At 31.3% G+C, this 23,692-nt stretch overlaps 2 protein-coding genes and 2 pseudogenes across 3 annotated transcripts; 3 read left to right on the top strand and 1 right to left on the bottom strand.

The window, feature by feature from the left end:
- Positions 1-2,000: 2,000 nt before the first annotated feature.
- Positions 2,001-3,917, top strand: LOC111287928 (uncharacterized). Its single transcript, XM_022878627.2, has 3 exons — positions 2,001-2,861; positions 2,964-3,077; positions 3,206-3,917. Exons 1-3 carry the CDS (start codon positions 2,248-2,250, stop codon positions 3,795-3,797), a joined length of 1,320 nt encoding a protein of 439 aa, XP_022734362.2. The 5' UTR covers positions 2,001-2,247; the 3' UTR covers positions 3,798-3,917.
- Positions 3,918-6,266: 2,349 nt separating this feature from the next.
- Positions 6,267-8,042, top strand: LOC111280768 (putative NADH dehydrogenase [ubiquinone] 1 alpha subcomplex subunit 5, mitochondrial; annotated as a pseudogene). Its single transcript, XR_016329145.1, has 2 exons — positions 6,267-6,748; positions 7,650-8,042. The product of XR_016329145.1 is annotated as a putative NADH dehydrogenase [ubiquinone] 1 alpha subcomplex subunit 5, mitochondrial (transcript).
- Positions 8,043-8,122: 80 nt separating this feature from the next.
- Positions 8,123-10,728, bottom strand: LOC111274287 (pentatricopeptide repeat-containing protein At5g52850, chloroplastic pseudogene; annotated as a pseudogene).
- A 7,386-nt stretch (positions 10,729-18,114) lies between these two features.
- On the top strand, positions 18,115-21,708 carry LOC111280759 (protein SGT1 homolog A-like). Its single transcript, XM_022868221.2, has 10 exons — positions 18,115-18,368; positions 18,454-18,523; positions 18,882-19,006; positions 19,233-19,365; positions 19,451-19,547; positions 19,681-19,746; positions 20,011-20,149; positions 20,892-20,977; positions 21,092-21,196; positions 21,337-21,708. The coding sequence occupies exons 1-10, from the start codon at positions 18,209-18,211 to the stop codon at positions 21,442-21,444; spliced, it is 1,089 nt and encodes a 362-aa protein (XP_022723956.2). The 5' UTR covers positions 18,115-18,208; the 3' UTR covers positions 21,445-21,708.
- The last annotated feature ends 1,984 nt before the right edge of the window (positions 21,709-23,692 follow it).

Below are 23,692 nucleotides of genomic sequence, written 5' to 3'. Positions count from 1 at the left end.
TTTTCTCATGTAAGAGAATAATTGAACAAAATTTTTAATGAATCGTTTGTGATTATATTGATTTTTATTCATTTATATTTGTTTATTAAATATAATAAATGATCTTAAAATAATATGTTTACATTCGTTTATTAAATGAATCATTGGCCAAAAAAAATTTAAATGAATCAAATATGAATAAAGAATTGTTAATGAATAAAATCAAATTTTATTCGTTTATTAAGTTTAATAAATGATTTTAAATAGTATTTTTTATGTTTGTTTATTAAATAAATTGAATATGAATAAATATTTATTTAATTTATTTATATTCATGAATAAATTTATTTAAAATTTATTTAAAATTCATTTATTTATTATTTTTTATAATAATAATAAAACTATATTTTATTTTTAATCTTAATATTATTTTAATATTTGTTTATATTTGTTTGAATTTATTTATACTTATTTATGGTTTATTTATTTAAATTTATTTAATTATAATTTATTTATTATTCATAAACATATTCATTTATATATGTTTATAAACGTTTAGTATTTACAAATAAATTTATTTAATTTAATCAAACTTAATATGAATGGAATGTAAATATTTTAATATTTAAATGGATCAAATTTAAATGAATAAAATAATTTTTTATTGAATATAAACTGAATCCAGACACTTCAAAAAATAAATAAAATACATTTATTCATTCATGTATTTATTTATTTACTGCCCCAATTGGAAGCTCTTAAAAAATGGAAATTATGGAATGTAGTCCAATTGCAGGACATGCAAAAGGCAACATTCCCAAGTGTGCATTGGAGTGGTTGACACGCCCATGGAGAGAGCGTGATGATTCCCAAACCTTTTTGCTGAGGAAAACCCTGTATCCAATTAGATTTCTAGTATAAAGGCAGGGCGTGTAGGATGATTTGGAAGCATAGGAAGCACCGCCCTTACAAGTGCCACATTGCCTTGGCCCTTTTGACATTTTAACAAAATCAAAGAAAAAGCAAAGTTGAGGAGATTAAAGACCCCGATTGGTCTTAAACGCAGCGCCGATAAGATGGAATTTAAACATATGTAGCCACACCGTTACAATTCATTTGGACATTTTTTAATTAAAGTTTATAAAGTTTTTCAAAAATAATTTAATAAAAGTTTAAATCAAGATCGATAAAATTTAATAAAAAATCAATAATATGTATAATAGGACGCTCGCCAACGTCTACGGTATAATGGTTTAACTGCATTGAAGCAACAATTTTGTATTAAAGAAAAAAGTCCGATGACCCACTGCAATGGACCTTTTTATCATAGTACTTTATTTTTAGTTTTTAGTTTCTAAATCATATAATTTCATTTGTATTATTATCTTTGAAAAAATAGTTAAATTTTAATATACAATTATTATATAAATAAATACAAAAAAACTAATTTAACATTACTTTGTTAAGTTTTCATTTGTGTAAATATATTATAATCAAAATTTTTAACAAAACTATTATTTGATATAAAAATAAAATTTTTATTTTTATTATTATTTATTAATTTAATAAATTAAAATAATTTAAAATTTTCATTATACATAAATTTTATTTAACATTTTTAATGATTTTTTTTTTTGCATTACAATTCATCTCGTGTTGTATTTGCAATCAAACACATATTATACTATTAATTTTAATATTACTATTATACTATTCAATTTCACCATTATTATTATTTTTAATCTCATTAAATATAATATTTTTGTTTGTTCAAATAGACTTTAAAACTTATAAATCTCGATAGAAAAAAATAAAATTTTATTATTTTTAATTTTTATTTGATATAATTATAATATATCAATTTTATATATTATTATCTAACTACTTATTATCATATAATGAACAAATAAATTTAAAAATTAAGAAACCTTTAAAAATAAATTGATGATCATTGCATCGAATGTAAATTCTTTTCTTTTTTGCAAAATCCAATAAACTTTTTATTTTCCTTTCTCACAAGTATAAAAAATTAACAATGACCAAGTCAGTACACCATGATTTCCTCTCTCTTCTTACTCTGTCTTATGCTTTTTTTCTTTTCATTTCTCTCTACTATTTTTTCCTTTTTTTTTCACACCCAAAAGAAAGTCAGCGTCGTCCCTTCTGCCTTCTTTGCCCGTGTTTCCTTTCTGCCCAATTCACTTAAAAAAAAGCTGAGTTAAGAGTTGGATGTTTGCAAGTTTCTAGGTTGATTTTGGACTACTGAAAATGGGTGAGGACTGGGATCTTTATGCAGTGGTGAGGAGTTGTACTTCTACCGCCAATATCACTACCGCTACAGCCAGCAATAATCTCCCAAAAAATGATTTCACGAATGAGAATAGTAGCAGTTGGGATGAAGACCCTTTGGCTTGCTTGGCTTCTTTTACGTTTAAGGCCAAAGATGAACCTTTTTCATGTCTTAATCTTTCACGGCCTAGGAAAAGTGATTCTTTGAGAGATTCTTTTAAGTCATTTTTGCCGTATGACGACCCCACCACCATCAATCCCAGCTCTTCAAGTTTTGTTGTTGAAGGCTCTGGTGGCCAACATCATCAGCATCAAACGTTACTACAGCAGCAGGAACAACCCACCACCACAAGCAGCATCATCAGGATTAGCTCCCCATTGACTCCCACCTTCCTTCCTATTTTTGCTTATGGCCAATCTGGAAACCACCAACAACACCATGTACAGGAACAACCACAATCGCAGCAGCAAATGAATCCATTACACCGACAGCAGCAGCTGCAACAAGTTGTTCCACAGGGCGAGGTTCCAAGGCCTACTGCAATCCTTCCTTCAGGAAACCTGCAATCTCAGGCACCAAGATTAAGAAAGAGGTAAACGATTGGGCCTTGTTTTTTGGGTTCTTTTTTTTTTTTCGAAGATTGAAGCTTTGCAGCTTTTCCTTAGCTAAAATCGTCCATTTTCTCGTTTTGCAGGAAGAACCAGCAGAAAAGAAACGTATGCCATGTAACAACAGATAATTTGTCATCAGATCCGTGGGCATGGCGTAAATACGGACAGAAGCCCATCAAAGGCTCCCCCTATCCAAGGTTAATTAACTTCCATACCCTTTAATGTTTCTTTCGTTACTTTTCCTCTGTTCTTTTTCATTTTAATCAAAATCATATTATATATACCAAACATAGCCTACAAAAAAGATGAATTTTGGTTCCTTCAGAAACTACTACCGGTGCAGCAGCTCAAAAGGGTGCCCAGCCAGAAAACAAATGGAGCGTAGCAATTTGGATCCCAACATCTTTATTGTTACCTACACGGGTGACCACACGCACCCTAGGCCCACTCACCGGAACTCTCTTGCTGGCAGTACTCGAAACAAGCTATCAACCATTCAAAAGGCCGCAAGCAAAGAATCTGTCCCGGAAGCCTTGCCTAGTGCTACTGCTTCTTACTCCTCTCCTCGCTCAGCCACAAGCCTCTCTCCCATCTCTTCCACAACCCCACTTTCAGCTCCTGAAGACACCGCCGCCCCCGTGCACAACATGGATGTTAATGGAGGTGAAGAAGAAAGCGTTGACATGACTCCTGAAACGGCTCGGGATGGAGAAAGTGATGAAGATAATCTTCTGATCCCCAACGTGCATATAGATGAAGATCTCTTCAAGGGATTGGAAGAACTCGTAGGTGGTGCTGGCGCTGGCAGTCATACGAGTAATCGATTGGGACGCAGCCCAGCCTTCGGCGATAATTTCTCTTCTTGGGGTACAGATAACTCCGCCGCCTCCGGAGCCACTGCTGGTGGTGGCTGCTAGACCAAATTTCACTTTTTTCTTATTACTACGTACTATGAATTTTTATTTTTTTGGTTGGGTATAAAGAAACTAAGAATACTCAGAGTTTTATGCAACCCAATTTCCCTTTTATTATCTCTCTCTCGGTCTCTCCAACAAGATAAATGCATATTTCCACCTTCAATTTCGTGTATATAACATCGTAACGAATAACTATTCATGAAGTTTTATTTTGATGACAAAAGTTAATACCATAAGTTAATATTTTAAGTCTGTTATAATGAAGATATATGATTTTTGTTCTGTAATATTTTGATTACCAACCATTGATCGATGAGTTTCATCGATCACCATGTCTGATTCTGGACCCGATGATGAGCACAATCAGAAAATCCCATGTTGGTGATTAGGTTGTAATTGCATGATCGTGGCCAGCTTTGATCCAATGCACAGTGGAAAAGAACCTATTTAACTACCATTTTTTACGGTTTTCATTAGGCATTTTTCCTGTAAAAATAATTAACATAAAAATAGTCTATATGGGTGGTTATTCAATAATGTAAACTGTTTAAACAAATCGACTAACACTGAAGAATTACTACTACAATAATCGCAACAATACACATGGCAGCCTAACTCCTTTACTATTATTAGCAAAAAAAAAAAAAAACCATGTATCCTATAAATCCGAAAGCTATGATAATTAACTCGTAACCCAAAAAATAATGTAGGATTATTAACTAGGCATTTGGGACAGTGTTGTGGTAAATGACAGTTGTCAGAACTGCAAAAGAAACAAAGAAAGGGCTTCGCTTCACAGTTTCAGACCGTGAAGCCACGTCCGATTCACGAGACAAAAAGCCAGATCCCTTTCCTGTCGATTCACGCTAGTGGTTGAATGGTCAAATATTTTTATTTATAGATATAAGAGTTGGTCAAACTTATTTATTTAATTAATATTTAAATGAAAGATAATATGATAGTAGTTTAATTCAATAGGCAAATAAAGTCGTAGTATCTGAGTTAAGAGTACAGTAGTTTATATTTATTGAATTCTCAACATTCTAGAAATTGTATATCAAGGTCATTGAGTGATGTCGCTCAAGAATCTAGTGACGTAAAAAAAAGGGGGGGGGGGGTGCAAGTTGTTAGGCCAATCTTATTTTAATCGATGAATTTAATGGAAGAATGTGACCAAAGGCAGCCCTTGTCCTTGTAGCTGCCCTATTGGGTCATCTTCTTTGGGCAACAATTTTTTATTCATCTTTAAATCTTATATATACTGATTTTTTAAGACATTTCAGATTTAAATTTCATCTAAATTCAATTCAAGTTTAAGTTGAATTGATCTAATTATATATTAGATAGTTGATTGATTTGTTTGTTTGTTTGATTTTATTTTATTTATTTCTTACATATGATCTATATTTTTATTATAATTGTTATTTTTCTTTGCATTAGTAATTTCATCGAAGAGAAACAAAAAGAATATTTATTTTCCATTCGCAAGTGATAAAGCTTGAATTTTGTTTGTTTTGATCCATACATAATTTTAAAATTGATTACATATTTTTAATAGATTTTTAGGAATTACGAATCTGAGACTATTTAACTTAAGAGCATAATATACTTTCATGGGTATTTTGAGAAAAGAGGAGTTAGATATTGAATGATAAATTAAAAATTAAAAAAAAATATATTTTTTCAAGTTTCAACCTAGCACGAGTGTAGTATTTTAATTCAAAATACTCTACCAGGCTTTAACTATAAATAATACTACAATAAGTAAGTATAGATGAAGAAGGTATAACGTATTGCTTTAAATAAACAAATACACACTCAACCGAATAATACGACAGCCGTCATAATTAATATGCATATATGATTGAGTATTGTATAATTAACCTACTAATTACTTAGATTTTGTTTGGTTAATATTTCTATTATTTATTTTTTTACCTTTTTTAAATAAAATTTAAAAACAAAAATTAAAAAAAAATAAAATGTAAAACACCAATATCAACCAAACTAAATTAAAAAATTTTAAGTGTTATGTGAATATATATGAGAAATATCATTTGGGGGGGGATACTTGAAAACAAAAGCATTTGGATTTATCCATTAATTCTAAAGGAGACTTGAAATTGAAATTCACTTTAATTATTATTTTGAGATTGTAATAATAAAAAAAGGAGTGTCTCAAACTAAAATAAAAAATTGTGTAAGCCTCAATTTAGAATTCTTGAATTTAATTCTTAAAAATGAGTATTTCGTATGTTTCTGAGATGAAAAAATATAAAGGGCTTTGTTATAAATATTTGGGCATTTTGGGTTTCTGCCCTACATATTTCCTTTTCACCATTATGGGCTAGTCTTGTGTTTCGGCCCAATAGAGTTAAGAGCTGGATGGGAACGACGTCGGCTTTTCCATCTCCTAAATCAACATTCAAAACCATCCGATTCCGATTGTTGGGCTGGCCCATACGAAAATAGTTGGCTGAGACCTATGAATTCGCCACACGATTCAGCAACCGTCTCCCTCTCAGCCTCGGAGTCTGTTCCTGTGCATCGCAACAGCGAGACAGATGGAAAGTAAACAGAACACCCGAGAGAAGAGGACTGGTACAGTGCTCTGCTGAATCAGACAGGGAAAACTAAAAATGTTCTTGCTATTGATCTCGCGGCCGTTGATGGCCAAGGTGAAAGAGACGACGGGGATCGTAGGATTAGACGTGGTCCTCAACGCCAGGGAAGTCCTGATTGGTCTCTACACCAAGACCCTGAAGGATATCCAGGCCGCAACCGAGGACGAGGGCTACCTAAGGCCTTGGAGAGCTTCACATTCCACTGTCTAAAGGTCTGCCAAGAGGAAGAAGACTGGGAAACAATCGAGAAGCGCCTCGAATGCGGCCAGGTCGAGGAGCTCATTAAGGAAGCGCGTGACGAGCTCACTCTTATCGGGAAAATGATCGGTTCGTACCATCTTTTGATCTCTTTTTTCCACTTCCATGTAAAATATTTTGTAAGGTATTTGTCGTTTTAGGGTTTTAGGATCCAAAACTTTGAAGTTGGAAACTTTGGGGCTGAAGAAGCTCAAGCTTATCGTCATATCAGGCATTTGGCATATGTGTTATTTGTCTTAATGATTGTTTCAGTCTTTCTTTAAGCAAATCTAGGTCAATTAAATCTGGTTATTGCATTGCTTGACCAAGGCTGCATACGGGAATTCAGAAACCTTTTTAATAGGAAAACTTGTCCGTAAATTGCTTGACCATAATTCACAATGGGAATTGGAATGGGGATGAATTTGATGGTGAAACTGCTATACATATCAACTTGATACCAGCCGGGACTACTAAGGTGGGAGGCAAAACTAAAAGAGGTTGCTTGAGTTTAAAAATGATTCATCTTCAAAAATTGCTTCATTTAAACATGAATTCTTACTTTGTTAGTGTTACGGTGATGTTATGAGTTAATGACACGCTGGTTTTCTGGTTGCGTTGCTTGTCCTTCTGCATTAAACGTTTGGTGGTTGCTTTGGTTATCCCCTGCCTAGAGTTAGTTTCTGGTAACTCATACTATTCGTAATTTATCAAGGTGATTGTTTTTAGTCATAGCCATCAAGGATTCTGGTCTACTCCAAGTCAGGTTGTTTTTTATTTTTCTGAATATTTTGGTGCCATATTTGTTCACTATGGTATTAGTTGAGACTTTCATGGTTGTTTGATCATTGATGTGCTTTAAGCTGTTCTTTCTTGTCCGGTAAAGTTTCCCTCTGCTGCTAGCTTTGATTAAAAGTAAATTTCAAGAAAAATTATGATATTTTGCATTTTCTTAGTAATGATGTGCGTCTCATATGGTGTTGGGTCTTAGAGTGGGATCCTTGGGGTGTTCCTGATGACTATGAATGTGAGTTATCGAAAATGATGCTCCAATTCCCAAGTGTGTTCCTCAACACCGACCTGGTCCTGTTCCTGAGGAGTTCTACAAGACTCTAGAAGCTGTTTCTATAAAGGATGAGCCGAAAGTCACCTTTGGGGAGCTACAGATAAAGGAGTAGCATGCTACAGGCACTTGGCTTGAAGGCACCTAGGGTTTCAGAGTTGAGGTTGCATTTTTCTTCTCGTTCTCTTGTATATATTTGTTAATCTTGTATTGTGCCTGTTTCATTGATGGAATAGATTTTTAACCCAAGACAAAGGCTGGAACCATTCAATTGCTAATAACGTTGAATGCCAGGGGTAAAAAGGTTTTGTTGTCCTCTCAGATCTGTTTCCTCCATTCCTCAACGTTTACATAAATATTTTTTTTCTTGTTCAGCTTCATACTGGTAATGGCATGATTACGATGATCTTCACCATGTAGAGTTTTTGACGTTAATAGATACTTTTTGACTGAAACATGAAATTAAAAGAAAATTTATTGGAAATGTTTTTGCTGATTAATTATGGCAGACTCTGCAAATACTATGATAGTATGAGCCTCCAGTTCCCATGCCCTGATATAGATAACCATAATTCTTGAACTCATCCTCAAACGATTCTATTTTCTCATAAATAAAACTCATAAATTTTATTTATCTGTGGACGTAATCTCTCACCTGCAACAAAGAGATGAACTTTGTTCCTGATCTCCACCCAGCTCTGATCGTTTTTCTCAACGTTTTTCTCTCATCACCTTTACAGTCTTCTCACCTAAGTCATGCCGACCAGAATCCACATGCAAGTTTGCTAGCAGTATGTAGAATGCTGGATCAAATGGGACAAGTTCAAGGCCTCGTCTTGCCATATCTTCAGCCAGAGGTATATAGAATGCTGCCATATTTCTATATTCTTTGCAGGCTGGCATAATGTCTGGTACATAAAAGCATCTGCTCTAAGGCGCATAGTTTGTATCACTCTCATAGCCTGCTCTAGCTGGCCCAAGACATCATCAAAGTGAACATAGTGATCCAGCTGTGGCACTGCATATATTTCTCTCATGGATTGAAAATACTCGATGCCTCGGTAATCTAATTTTCCATTATTGCAAGTTAATAGCACTAACAAGAATGTAAGAGCATCGGGTCGAACCCGGCTAGCCTCATCATCAAAAGCAGAGAGAGAAGAAATGCACCCATTTGATGCCAATCCAGAAATCAACCCTTTCCGTGAAAAAATCTGTCAACTGTTTTCTCCCCAAAAGCTCTTTGTGCATCACAAGTGCATCCACATTTGCCAATACTAGTCAACTACGCCATTGGATAAAGAAATCCACCCGCCCAAACCAGATTTTACAGAATGACAGTGAAGCTGCTTTCCAGTCACCACTGTGCCCAAACCGGCCGACGCAGACAAGAAGCTGCCCTTGCTGAATTCATCAATCTTGATGTCATTGTTACACATATCAGTGATAATGTGGAATGCTAACACCTTATGACCCATTTGATTCATTATTGAGGCTAAACTAGTATACGTTATTGCATCTCTGACTCATCATATGTCAATATGGTCATCTAGCATCCCGAATCCATCATAAACATCTACAAGAGCATTCTGAACAACTCTGTCTTTATATAAATTTCTTTTAATAACATGTCCACGTAGCATTAGTGTCTGAAGAAGCGATTTTGCTGCATCGAAGGAACCAAGAATGCTAGAGATGGCAAAAGAATTTGGTTGCACTCCTGCTGCTTGCATCCCAATAAATAAGTGAAAAGAATATTGTTGAAAACCATGTTCAGCAAAACCTGCAATCAAAAAGGTTCAAGAAATGACATTTGATAAGCTGATTCCTCTAAATACTCTCAAGGCATCTCTTGTGGAACAAGGAATTACTCTAAGAGTGCGTTTAGTTTAAGAGAATTCACAAGTTTTTTTTTGGAATTTTGATGGTGGATATTTGATTCTTATGTTTGGTTATGAATAATTTGATTACGAGAGAAAATATCAAATTTTCAACAGTATCTAAAGTTCTAAAATAAAAAATTCACATCTTCCTGTAGTATTTTAAGATTCTCGGAAGAAAAATTACCTTATTTTCAATTTTGATCTAAATAAAAAATTATCATGTAGTCGTTACCCTTTTGAAAAACACGTATGGAAGTGATTGAAACTCAATCATAGGTTTTTGCCAGTGGCATTTTAATTTTTTTTTATATTACAATTAAGGCATAAAGAATGCCTTAATTGATCATCATGGCGTTTCATACATGAAATGCCTTAATTGATTAATGCATCAATTAAGGCATTTTCTTCATCAAACGCCTTAATTGATAATTTTATGATAATTTTTTTTTTACTCTCGAAGATCGTGTTATAATATGAAATTTATGATAATTTTAATACTTATAAATTATAAAATATAAGTATTAAAACTAATTCAAAAATAAAATAAAATACAAATAAATATTGAATGAATAAATAAAATGAAAATAATGATTATTACCAGAGTTTGGGTTTGCTGATGGACTTGATTTGCAAAAGCATTTCTGTACTAGATGTCAGTAATAGATTGCCATCGAAGTATGTTAGGATGCATTGCTGCCAACATCAATTCCAAAGTTACGAGTTGTTACTGTTAATCATTCAGGCGTTACTCTTGCTCATCAAGTTTTTGCTGCTGTGTTGAGTGATTGCTTTATATTTTGTATTTTTCACTGAAAGAGGTTTAGATTGATTACTTAAGAATTGTGATAATGATACAAATCTACCTATCCTTGAACTTGATCATGTCTTTTTATGGATCCTGATGCTAAAGATAATGGGTTTTTACCATAACCGGTTGGTAGTTAACTGGATTCATATCTTATTGCAAATTCATCCTAAAACACAACAAGATGGGTCGTAATGAACCATATACAATAAATAGTTATGCATGCAAGAATAATTATATAATACGTGATAAATTCGTGAATTATACTCACAATCTTTTTAGTCATTTCTTCAAATGCTTCATCTGCATCTTTACACATATGTCCTTTTTTCCATACATCCCATCTAGAAATTTTGATTTCAGAGCTAGATGATTCCTAAAATATCAAGGCGACATAAGAGAATAGAATTGATGTCTTCACATGTTTATAAATATTCATATACGAGTATAAAACAAGCATGTGAATATTTACAAAATCATACATGACATTTGCATAACCCTTTTTCAATATTCAATGGTGATTTAGTTGTTTGGCTTGATTGTTTTTTTTTTATTTTTTAATTTTATGGAAAAAAATAAGGTAAATTTGATATTAAGATATTGAATATATTAAACAAAATATTAAAAATAATTAATAAATTAGGTATGCATATCGAGAATTCATCTTATAGACAATCTCGAACAAACTACGACCATTATTCATAACTAACAGCATCTGCATATGATGATAGAGGATTAGCCAACAATTTAGAATTATTAATAAATAGTCAAATATATTGGTTGTCAATCTGCTCTTAAAGTCTTTAAATGTTTTTCTAGTCTATTGCAATACAAGCCTTTTATACTTAGTTGCAATGTCAAAATATTCCAAACAAATTTAAAACAATCAATATCAACACATTAATTCAAATCAAAATTCAAATTAACTAAAATTTGGATATTGTTGAATAAATATACCATAACTAACTCATATATACTATCCTTTTTATCATCAGGAACCATCTACAAATTATGGTATGTTATAGAAATATTACATTGGATGATCGATGTGGCTAGCCAACTTTGCATCTCCATCCAACATAAGCTGCCCACTTTGATTGAACTCGATGTGAATTTTTGTCTTAGTCACTTTAATTTGTTTAAAACGTTTCCTTGTTTTTCTTTTTTTCATTGCATGTATGTCTTCTTCATGTTTAGTAAAAGAAGACATATGTTCAGGTGATTCCATATTACTTGCGATTTTGATCAAATTTATACAAAATACATCAAATTGTCTCTTTATATATCACACATAGTTAAAACAACCAATATCCACTAAATATACATAAAACATAACAAAACCAATAATATTATACGGGTGCAATTATATTGTGTTTCATCATAAGCAATAGTTCCATGCAAAACAAATGAATACAATTATAATAACTATTTTATACAAAAACATTCAGCAAACCACAATACTCAATCTAAATGACAAAGAAAAAACCATCCACGCAATCAAGGGAGGTTGTGAAACGTATGTGAAATTGGTAAATGGTTATAAAAATAAATAAATATATATAGTAAGGAAAGACAAAAATTACATATATAGAAGAATATAAATAGTACGAAAAGGAAAAATATGTACATACCAATAAAAATAAGGTACGACGATGTTAAACAGTTGACCATCGATAATGATGAGAGAGATGAAAAAAACCAAAATACAAAGTAAATGGATTGATGAGTTTAGGGAAATACACACATTGTAGTTTTTTATCGTTCAACTATATTAGCCATTTGGTTTTGTAAGGTTCAAGAATAAGGAATGAATATTTTAAAATGATTAATTAAAGCATTTGTAAACATAAACGTCTTAATTGATAAGTTTTAAAAGTAATTTTTAAGTTAATTAAGGCGTTTGTGAACAAAAATGCTTTGATTGATCCATTTTATATATTATAAAAGATTATCATTTAAGGCGTTCATGTACAAAAATTTCTTAAATGATAAGTTATAAAAAAAGTCTTAATTAAGGCGTTTGTGTACAAAAACGTCTTTAATGATTGATCAATTAAGACGTAAAAAAAATAAAATGATCATTGAAGGTGTTTCTATACAAAAACACCTTAAATGATCAATTATAAAAAGAAAAATTCAATTAAGACGTTTGTGTATAGAAACACCTTAAATGATTGATCAATTAAAGCATAAAAAAAAAAAAAATGGCATTTGCGTATAGAAAAACACCTTAAATAATTGATAAATTAAAGCGTAAAAAAGATAAAAGCATCATATAAGGTGTTTCTATACAAAAATATCTTAAATTATTAGTTATAAAAAAATTGTCTCAAATAAGGTGTTTGTACACAGAAACATATTAAATGATCGATCAATTAAGGCGTAAAAAAAGAAGAAAATAATCATTTAAGGTAAAAAACACCTTAAATAATCAATTATAAAAAAATAAAATGTCTCAATTAAGGCATTTTTGCATTAAATAATTGATCAATTAAGGCATAAAAAAATCAAAACATCATTTAAGGCATTTCTGTATTGTTATAAACAAAATAGAATGTTTCAATTAAGGTGTTTGTGCATAAAAATGCCTTAAATGATTAATCAATTAAAGCATAAAAAAATGAAAAATTCATTTAAGGTGTTTTTGTAGAGAAATGTCTTAAATGATTAATTATAAAAAAATAAAATGTCTTAATTAAGGCATAAAAAAATAAAATGATCATTTAAGGCGTTTTCGTAGAAAAACACCTTAAATGATTAATTATAAAAGAACATCTCAATTAAGGTGTTTGTATATAAAATTACCATAAATGATTGATCAATTAAGGCATAAAAAAATAAAAGGAATAACAAAAAAATCAATTAAAATATTTGTTTTCTTTTGCCGCTAAAGGCATCATTTGTCATTTTTGGTATTTATTATTAATAAAACAAAATAAAAAATTACCATCATATATATCAAAGATATTATGATAATTAATATACATGAATTCCTCTTAACCAAATGAGTGAATATGAATACGGGATGCGCTGAAAATGAAAGAAACTTTGAATATCATAAATTCCTGAGGATTACACTTTTCTTTGAAATCTAAAATTTTGCAAACCAAACACACTCTAATTCTTTAGTATCCTAGAATCTTCTGCTTAATTAGGCTAGGACCTTTCTTTTCATTAGATAATAATAGATTTGGTTCAAAAAAGAAATGTAGCTTAATTGCTTGAAAGGGTAAGCTTATTCAAACGCTCCAATGTCTAATCATGTGTCTTGTATCTTTATTTATATAAAGACTAAAAGCAAATTATTTTTCATAGTCATTACAAGTAAATCTATTATAATCAACAATTATATATAATATTATATTTATAAAATAAATCAATCAATATAAAATTAGATTAAATCCAAATTTGATGAGTTTAAACTTGAAATCTTTACCTTGAAATCTTTAAAGTTTCAATTTTGAAACTTTTTTTTTATTCATTAAGACAAGATCTTATGGAAATAATAATGATAAGAATCTGTGGAAAAAAACACAATCCAACTATTTTTTGGTCAATAGAGTCCAACTAAACTCATTAGCCAATTAGCAAGAATTTCAATGGATAACACATAAAACATAAAATGAAAGTGGCTAAAAAAAACGAATTTTGATACATAAAATTAAAACCTAACTAATTTTATGGAATTGACAAGAAAGGGTCATGTCGATTGTAGTAGTACTTTGTTTTTTTTTTCTATTAATATAAAAATAATGCATTAATATATAAATAGTATAATTTTTGGTAGAATTCATAAATTTTAAGTTTAGTTAAAATGATATATAATGATACCTAATTGTTGAAAAATCAACACGCACGCGCAACACCAACACACATAAATAATAGAGTAAGTCCAAAACAAGAACAAGAACACACAAATATATCCAGTCTAACTCAAAATGCCTTACTTCAAACTCAATCTACTAACAAATAAATCTTACAATTATAAGACTTTTAAAATGAGAAAAGACACTAAAAGCTCCTTATTTAAAAGTTAATTCAAAACTTAATTACACCATTTTAATAGCCTACTTACTTAGTTATTTTCTTAATGTCTAACTATCTGAGAGTATCAAACTAAAATTAAAGCATCTTATTTATAAGGGTGAAACCTTTATTAAACTCCTAATGTATGATACAAGATAAATTTTTAACTTTTATGACTTCATTCAATTTTCAATATGGGATTAAAAGATTTAAGGCACATTTCAACAAATTTTTCATTGACTTGAATCTCCAAACATTTTAACAGTATTTGCAAAGCTGATACACTTGCCCTTTTTCTTTTCCTTCAATGCAGGAATCCCAATAACTGAGCCTCCATCAAGCATATACAAGTGATTTTTTACTTTATTTCCTTATAGAATGACACTACCATTCTTGTACATTTTACATCAATCATTTCATCCATAGTATGTATATCCATGATAAGCTAATTTACCCAAAGTAATCAAATTGTAATTATAACTCGATACACATCTTACATGACAAAGAATCTTAATAATACCATCATGAGATTTAAGGTGAACACTTCCAATGCCTTGAATTTGCACCTTTTCATTGTTGGCAACCATAATATCCCCATATTTCTCATTCTCTTCTAACTTCACAAAGCAACTCCTATCATTATAAATATAGATTGTAGTAGTTGAATCTAAAACCTAACCTTTATCACATTTCAAAATCAGAGTCTTATCCACATAAGTCATCAAAATGAAATCATCATCATCGAAGACATAACAACAATAATATCATTTTTTACTTGATTTGATTTTTTTTCATCATTTGCCCTTTTGAAAGCAGCCATATCCCTTATCAACTTCTTACAATGCACTTATATATGTCCCTTTTCACCATAATAATAACATTTTATATTATAGTAATATTTGTCTCTTGACTTAGTTCTTTATTTTAATTCATCAACTCTCTTTTGAGTCTTTTTCGATCAAAACCCTCTATAGTTAGTGCACATGTTCCCATAAATCTTTCATTCTCACAAAATAGAATAGTCAAATCATCCAATTTCAAAATAGACTTGCCCATCAACAAAGTCTGAACTAAAGGTCTATAAGACTTAAGCAAAGATGATAATAAAATTAAGCATTCTCTTCATCTTTTAACTTATCAATTGGAATAGCTAACAATCGATAAACTAATCTATTAAATTCATTCGAGTAATTATGAAGACTATACATTCTTCCATCTTCAAAAAATATAGATCTATTTTTAAACATAATTTATTAGTTAATGACTTCGATACATAAATACCCTAAAGCTTATCTCATAAATTTTTTAAAATATTTTTAGTCAACACACCATACTTTACCTCTTGGGCTAGCTTCAATCTAATAGTATTAACATATTTCTTCTGAATTCTATTCTAATTACTATCAGATATTTTCTCAGACTTATTACTTTCTAATACCTGATCTAACCCTTATTGTACTAATAGATCTTGAATCGTACTTTATCATAATATAAAATTGATCTTTCATCAAATAAAAGAATCTTAAACTTGAGCATAAACATACTAGAAATACATTTTTCAAACATTGTGAAATACTTGCACTTTTTTCACGATTTCTTAGGTTTGCCTCCCCTCTTCCCACGTCTTAAACTTTATCACTTTGATATTACTTGTTGAAAAATTAATATACACTTGCAACATCGACACACACAAATAAATAATAAAGTAAACTCAAAATAAGAATAAGAAAACATAAATATATTTGGCCTAACTAGAATGACTTACTTCAAACCTAATCTATTAACAAATAAATTTTATAATTATGAGACTTTTGAAATGAAAAAAATCATCAAAAACTTTTTATTCAAAATTTAACAAAAAACTCAAATACACCATTTTAATAGTCTATTCATTTTACTATTCTCTTAGTATCTAACTATTTGAAATTATCAAACTAAAATAAAAATATCTTATTTATAAAAATAAAATACCTTATATCTTTATTAAACTCTCGATTTAATATACAAATCGAACTCTTAACTTTTATAACTTCACATCATTTTTAATATGAAATTAAGAAATTCAAGCCAAACTTCAACGCTAACATGATAATGGGCAATTTAGAAGTATGAAAACTTGACTAAGGTTTCATATTGTTGACAAATAAATAAACAAATAAAGCTTTTGACACTTGTTCAATTTTAAGCAGACACCTAAAACACAAAAATCACGCAATCATTGTAGCAGCAGCAAATACTTCTATTTCAGGAGTGACCATATTTACTGTAGACATTAATATATATATTTATTTACAGCATTAATGACATTTTCGTCTTCGTCTGTAACACCCAAGAATTTTCCCGAGAAGAGGAAAACTTTTAAACACTTTTTTTCCACGTGCAAAATTTATAGTATCAGTTAGTGTCAGTGTCAGAAGTACGTTAATGCAAGGGAATGGACTGTGTGTTCCCTAGAAGGTGGTACAATTTTCACCGACAATGTCATTGTTAATGTAACGTATCAATGTTATTAATACAAAAATTATTAAATTACATTTATTATGATGTATTATTTGTTATGGGATTCGAAAGCTTGTCTCTTGCATTAAAAAAAGAAAAAGAGTTTCGATAGAAGAAATGTGATGCTTACATATAAAATTACATTCATTAATTTTGAAAAATTATAGTTTATGTGGTGTAATGTATTAAATATATATTTTTTGAAATTACATGCTAATTAACATTAACTAATGCCTGTTAGCACAGTTAACAGGACTCATTAGTCGGCAAGTGGGGAAACTTCCTTGGAAGTAAAAGTAGAAATTAAAGCGAATTGAGGCTGACCTAATGGAAATTTCTTTGATGCTATGACCATTTTAATATCTTGGAAAATTTCGTCCACTTTGGTGTTCGTTGTCATGCTCATGAAATTTCCTTGATCTTATTGACTCTATCAAGGAAGTTTTCTTGGTGAAACCATATAATGTTTTTGAAATGTGAAATTTAAATGATGATTATTCTTAATAACTATCATAGGATAAAAAAGAATTCCAAAACATTAGTTTTGTGGGGGCCTATTATTGGTTCAAAGGTATCAAAAGTGTAAAGGACGGTCCAAAAACATTTTTTATTTATTGCTTAATGAGCTCTACCAAATATAGAAGCAGAACATATGAAAAAAAAAAGTAAAAGAGTAAAAAATTTATTTGAACTAAACTTCAATAATTATCTAAATTTTTATTATTTTTTATAATTAATTAAATTTTAAAATATTTATTTTTATTAATTGAGCTTTTATAAAGAAAAAATGATAAATTATTTTATCCAATTAAAAGTTTAATTGAGTGAAAATAAATATATAAGAGTTTAATTGTGTGAAAATAAATGTTTAAGAATTTAATTGATTTGAAATAACAAATTTAAAATTTAATTGATTATAATAAAATATCAAAAATTTAAATGATTATTGAATCTTTGTTTAAAGATTTTTTTATTTTTATGCCAAAAAAAATTATACACATAATAATTAGTTAATCAAGATTTAATTTCTAATAAATTACAAATTCCTGGATTAGAATCCAAGCAAGGTATCACCTCACTGCCAAGGGGATTGGGTAATCTCAAAAAATGCCCAAAAATTCTGGGGTAAAGTGGTAATTTCAATAATTAATCTATAATTTGTTAATCGAATCGTAGACTTGGAAAGAAAAAAAATCTAAGTCGTCTGCGACTCAGAGTCAATCAAACTCTCCCACAGTTCTAACAAATCAAATCCCTCCTCTCTTTCCCCTGCAATGGCGTCAGATCTGGAGATCAAAGCCAAAGAAGCCTTCATCGATGACCACTTCGAACTTGCAGTCGATCTCTACTCCCAAGCCATCGAACTTAACCCTAAGAACGCCGAGCTCTACGCTGACCGCGCTCAAGCCAACATCAAACTCAATAGTCTCACTGGTATCTCACCCATTTTCTCTTTCTATCGTACTTTATAATTTTTTAAAAAAATTAATTTAATTTTTTTGTAATTTTGTTGGCGCAGAGGCTGTGGCGGATGCAAACAAAGCAATTGATTTGGACCCCTCCATGGCTAAAGCTTACTTGCGTAAAGCGTGAGTAGATTTTCCCCTGCTTTCTTTTCTTTTTCTTTAATTTGATAATTTGGGCTTGTCTAATGGTTTATTTATTTTTTTAAAATAATTTTAATTATAGATACTGTTGCTTTATTATTTTTCTCCTCTTTCCCTTGCACCATCTGTTACTTCCTGCACTAAAATCAACTGTTTCCGTCACGCCTTTAATATAATTACTAAACGAATTCCTGAATTTTTCTGATGAAGACTTTCACTACGCAATTCTAATAATTGGTAAAATAGCTAAATTCATTTTTGCCCTTTTTTTCCCCCAAAGATTATCTATTGTCTCTGATGCAGAAGCCTTTATAACAACATGTAAATTGAATATCTGCAGTACTGCATGCATGAAGCTTGAGGAGTATCAAACTGCGAAGGCTGCTTTGGAGGTTGGTGCTGCTTTGACCCCGGGAGAGTCAAGATTTTCCAAGTTGATCAAAGAATGTGAAGAGTGCATTGCAAGTACGTAGCCTTAAAAATTTCCTTCTAGGAAGGGATGAATTTATCTACAAGAATTGCTATATATTAAAAATATCCTATAGCACTTGAGTCTTTGGCTCAATGGTTGGTGCATGATCCTTGTTCAAGAGCATGGTTTCAATCTACTGTCTCAAATAAAAAAAAAAAATACCCTATATCATCTTAATAACCTCCATTTTCTTAATAATGAGTTTGTGTGTTTGTTTAGAGGAAACTGGCGATTTACAAAAGCAGACGCAGGAAGAGGTGACAACAAATGTTTTTCCTGCAAAAGAAGTTGAGCCGGACAAGGATATGCCTGACCCAGTAACTGTGGCAGCAACACCCAAACCAACTTACAGGTTTGTGCCTATGTATTCTCTTTGTAATGTCAGTGCTTTATACGTGGTTGGTGTGTAGTTAATTTGGTTAAAGATATTTGTGCAGGCATGAATTTTACCAGAAACCTTATGAAGTGGTTGTCACAATATTTGCTAAGGGCATACCACACGAATGTGTTTCTGTAGAGTATGGTGAACAAATAGTAAGTTGCACGTTAATTCATTTGTCTTTGTTTTACCTTTTTGTGTCTCTGTCCTTGTGCATTCCATCAATACCATTTAGTTTGTTACTTTATGTAGGCTGAAGATGTTCTATCTTTCTTTGTTGCTTTGCAGCTAAGTGTTGCCATCAATGCTCCTGGTAAAGATGCATATCATTTCCAACGTCGCTTGTTTGGAAAGGTATTACATGAAATTAATGTTGTCAAGATTCTGGTTTGTTGGAGTAGTAAGTTACATAAGTTTGGCATTTTCATTTTGGGCAGAGGTCCATGCTTTGAACTCTGTAGTTAATACAGGCAACTATTGAAATGTTTTCCTGAAGTGTGGATTGCTTTTTTGTTTGGTAGTGACAAATAGTTCTTTTGTTGAATCTTTTGCTATGTAATTGTATCTCTTACTTACATGCTAATTCTATCCTTGTGGTGGTTTGCTATGTTTGAATAGATAATACCTGACAAGTGCAGATATGATGTTTTGTTAACCAAAATTGAGATTCAGCTGGCAAAAGCTGAACCAATTCAGTGGGCATCTCTTGAATTCAGCAGGGAAGTTGTTGTTCCCCAAAGGGTTAATGAATCTTCTAGTAAGTTGATCTCTGTAGCATGTTGTTTATATTACTAGTGGTTATACCATGAGACAACCAAGCATCCAAGCTTACTTTTTCATACTATACTGACTTGTTTATTCTCTCCGTGCACCCATTTGTGTGTTTGTTTGATGCTGTGTGTATGCTTGTGCAGTTTTGTGCCTAGATGTGAATGTAGTTTAAATTTTAAATTTTACTGGCTAAAATAAATTGTGAACACTTTATGCAGGTAAATCCTTCTTAGTAACGAAGTTTTAGTTTCTAAGCTAGTATTTGGAATAAATGAACTTTGCAAAATGTAATGAGATCCACTTGAAATCTATTGTTTAGAAACCAATAAAGTTTTGTTTTTAAACTTGGTAATTTACTTGTAAATAGTTTCTACTATATCTTGCTGAAATTAAATAAATTTCATCTTCATTTGGTTTCAAACAAACCCAAAGCAATATATTATTCTGCAATATGGGGTGGTGTTGAAGCATAAAACCAGAACACATTCATAGTTGCAGTGATCCTTTTTTGCTCGCAATTTTCAGGCTTGTCGTTGTGGATGCTTTTGCAATTGAAAATCTTCTCTAGTTTCATTTGATGGGTTGAATTTGATCTTTGAAGGCTCATGATAATTAGTATTCTAATAATTGTGCTGCAGGAAGCTCTAGTATTTCATCTTTTTAATTATTTGGCAAGTGGTGGATCGTTTTATCCACTCTTGGTCATAAACTAATTCTTGTGTTTGTAGTTACTACCATTCAAAGACCAGAGTACCCATCCTCCAAACCAAAAAGGGTTGATTGGGATAAACTTGAAGCTCAAGTAAAGAAGGAGGCATGTTGAACATCAAAGCTTATTTTTCATTTGTTTCCCTTGCGTTTTTGGGTCAACATACCCACTGGAAGTTGTGTTACAATTATTGTTAACACATTTGTGGCTGGTTTTCAGGAGAAAGATGAAAAGCTGGATGGTGATGCTGCTTTGAATAAATTTTTCAGGGACATTTATCAGGATGCTGATGAGGACACACGAAGGGCCATGCAAAAATCTTTTGTAAGATATTTTAATACAAGAGATTGTTTAATTTATCCCTTCAATATGCTTAACTCTGGTCAATGGATAAAATAATTGATAGAATACAGTGTCCTTAATATATGCCGTGTGCATTATAATTTTCTGGTGGTGCATTGTAGGTGGAGTCAAATGGGACGGTGCTTTCGACAAACTGGAAAGAAGTTGGTGCGAAGAAGGTGGAAGGAAGTCCTCCGGATGGTATGGAGTTGAAGAAGTGGGAGTACTAAGGTCTTTGTTCCCAATGGGGAAGATTGTAACATGGACTGTGTTTTTGGTATGTGAATGTTTGTTTTGTTTTCTTCAATCTAATTTATAATGTGTTCCTTGGCTGTGTTTGAATGTCAAAATTTGCTCCTATGTAGCCGTAGTTTTTAGGGTTTTTTTTTTTCTTTTTGGGAGTTTGTGTAGTTATTTGGTCAAAACTTCCACCCTGTCATTGTTGAACTTTTAAGCTGTGCAATTAAGAATGTGACTTGGTATTGTTGCTTTTATACCTTTTGATATGCCGGATGAAGCTATGATGAATTGTTTGTTGCTGGTGCCATTACATACGTTTGTGAACTCTGATTCTCCTGAAGTAAATACGTGTTCAAAAAATGTTCTTCCGCCATTTTTCTGTGCGCTTTTTTTATGGGATGTTTTAAAATAATTTTTTTACTTTTTACATTTTATATTCTTTTTTATTTACAAGATATTTTTCAAATTTTAAATTTTTTACAATAAAAAATACGATATATCAATATTATTAAAAAATTTAAATACATAAAGTCATTGTTTTTCTCTTTTTTTTAAAGTGAAAGTAAAAAAGAAATAAGAAAAAATTAAAAATTAAAAAGAAAAAGAGGGGGGGGGGGGGGGTATCGAAATACTCATGGTTGGATACGAAACAACATTACCCCTGGCTGTGGCCATCTTCGTATATCCTCATTGAAAGCCTAGTCTTTCTTATTCATACTCTTCTTATATATATATAAATCAAAGTTTTTAACAAAAAAAATGTTAAATATGAATGGTTTATTGTAGACACCGATTTTGTTCGGGTATACTGTTTTCATTTTAGTATAATAATAATAATAATAACAATAATAATAATAATAATAATAATAATAATAAAATATTTAAAATATATATAATAATTAAAAAAATTATTAAAAAACTAAAAAAAAAAGAAAAAAAAGGAAATGAGACAAAAACCAGAGGCTAGTACGACGTCGCTGTCACCTTTGTCTAGCTCCCGATCAACCCCCTGTCAGCCTCCTGACCAACCCCCTGACTAGCTCCCTATTTAGCTCACCTACAGCCACCCTACAGTCACCCAGATCCCCTTAATTGAAGCTCTTTAAAATTCCTAGCCCATTTCCCCTTCATCTCGCTCGGACGCTCTCTAAAAAAAAAAAAAAAAACCCATTCAATCTATCCCCACGAAAACCCTCAAGCTCAGACGAACTCCCTCCCTCAAAACACTCTCAACACCTCCAGACATACCTCCATTCCCACGCATAAAAAATCAAATTTCAAACAACCCTTCAAAATACCCAAACCGAAAACAAAACAGATCTAACCAAAGAAAACAAAAACAAAAAAAACAACACAGTCCTCCCTGCAAGGAGGACCCTTAGCGCCACAGCCATATGAAATAAGAAGGAGAAATCATTAGTTTAAGCCGTTCGAAAAAAAAAAAAAAAAAAAAAAAGAGGAGAGATCAAAAACTTTGAAGATCGATTCGCCATTGTCAAGCGACTTTCAGGCCAAACGAAGGTCGGATTCAGAAAGAGGGCGTCAAGGGGAATTTTTGGTGACTTGTTGACCCTTTTTCGATCACCGACGATCACCGTCGGCGGCGACATACACGGCGACAGGTACGACGCCGGATTTCGGCGGAAGCCAGAGCACCCAAAGCCTTTTTTTTTTTGCGAAATGAAATGAACTAAGGCAAAAAAATTTTGATTTTTATAGAAAACATAAAGGAAAACGACGTCGTTTTGAGCATAAGACCAAAACGACGCTGTTTCAAGCATAGAGGATCCGCCCGTGGGTCGAACCCGACCCGAGATCCGTATAACCCGACCCGATGACCCGTTTCAGTCAACCTTGAATCGGTTCAGACGAACCTCCAGTAAATCGGTCTGAACTACTGGATCGCCCGAACCACCGATTGAACCGCCAAACCGATCAGACCGGCCTAGACCAGCGTTGATCAGACTGTTGATCGGTCCGGTTCAGGTAAAAAAAAATTTTTTTGTAATTTTTTTATATTATTATTTTTGTTATTTTATATTTATGCATGATAAATGTTTAAATTTATTAGGATAAATATCTAATTGTTATTAATAATAATAAAATGAAAATAATATAGGATAATAACTAAAAAAAATATTAAAAATGTTTAAATAATAATAATAATGGAATAAGCTTTTTATTTTTCCTGTCTAGATATTGGAGGGAATAAAAAAATATTTTTTTTAAAAAATAATT

The sequence above is a fragment of the Durio zibethinus genome, chromosome 17 (assembly GCF_047325235.1).
Source record: "Durio zibethinus cultivar Kanyao isolate XHJ-2024 chromosome 17, ASM4732523v1, whole genome shotgun sequence".
NCBI classification, from domain to species: Eukaryota; Viridiplantae; Streptophyta; class Magnoliopsida; order Malvales; family Malvaceae; genus Durio; species Durio zibethinus.
This window is presented reverse-complemented; position numbering and strand designations above follow the sequence as displayed.

Bases quoted from the DNA above. Each gene is read 5' to 3' on its own strand.
- LOC111287928 (XM_022878627.2), top strand. From the start codon at position 2,248: ATGGGTGAGGACTGGGATCTTTATGCAGTGGTGAGGAGTTGTACTTCT. The intron at 2,862-2,963 runs GTAAACGATTGG...CTCGTTTTGCAG, and splicing joins GCACCAAGATTAAGAAAGAG to GAAGAACCAGCAGAAAAGAA. The intron at 3,078-3,205 runs GTTAATTAACTT...TGGTTCCTTCAG, and splicing joins AAAGGCTCCCCCTATCCAAG to AAACTACTACCGGTGCAGCA.
- LOC111280759 (XM_022868221.2), top strand. From the start codon at position 18,209: ATGGCGTCAGATCTGGAGATCAAAGCCAAAGAAGCCTTCATCGATGAC. The intron at 20,150-20,891 runs GTAAGTTGATCT...TTGTGTTTGTAG, and splicing joins AAGGGTTAATGAATCTTCTA to TTACTACCATTCAAAGACCA. The intron at 21,197-21,336 runs GTAAGATATTTT...GGTGCATTGTAG, and splicing joins GGGCCATGCAAAAATCTTTT to GTGGAGTCAAATGGGACGGT.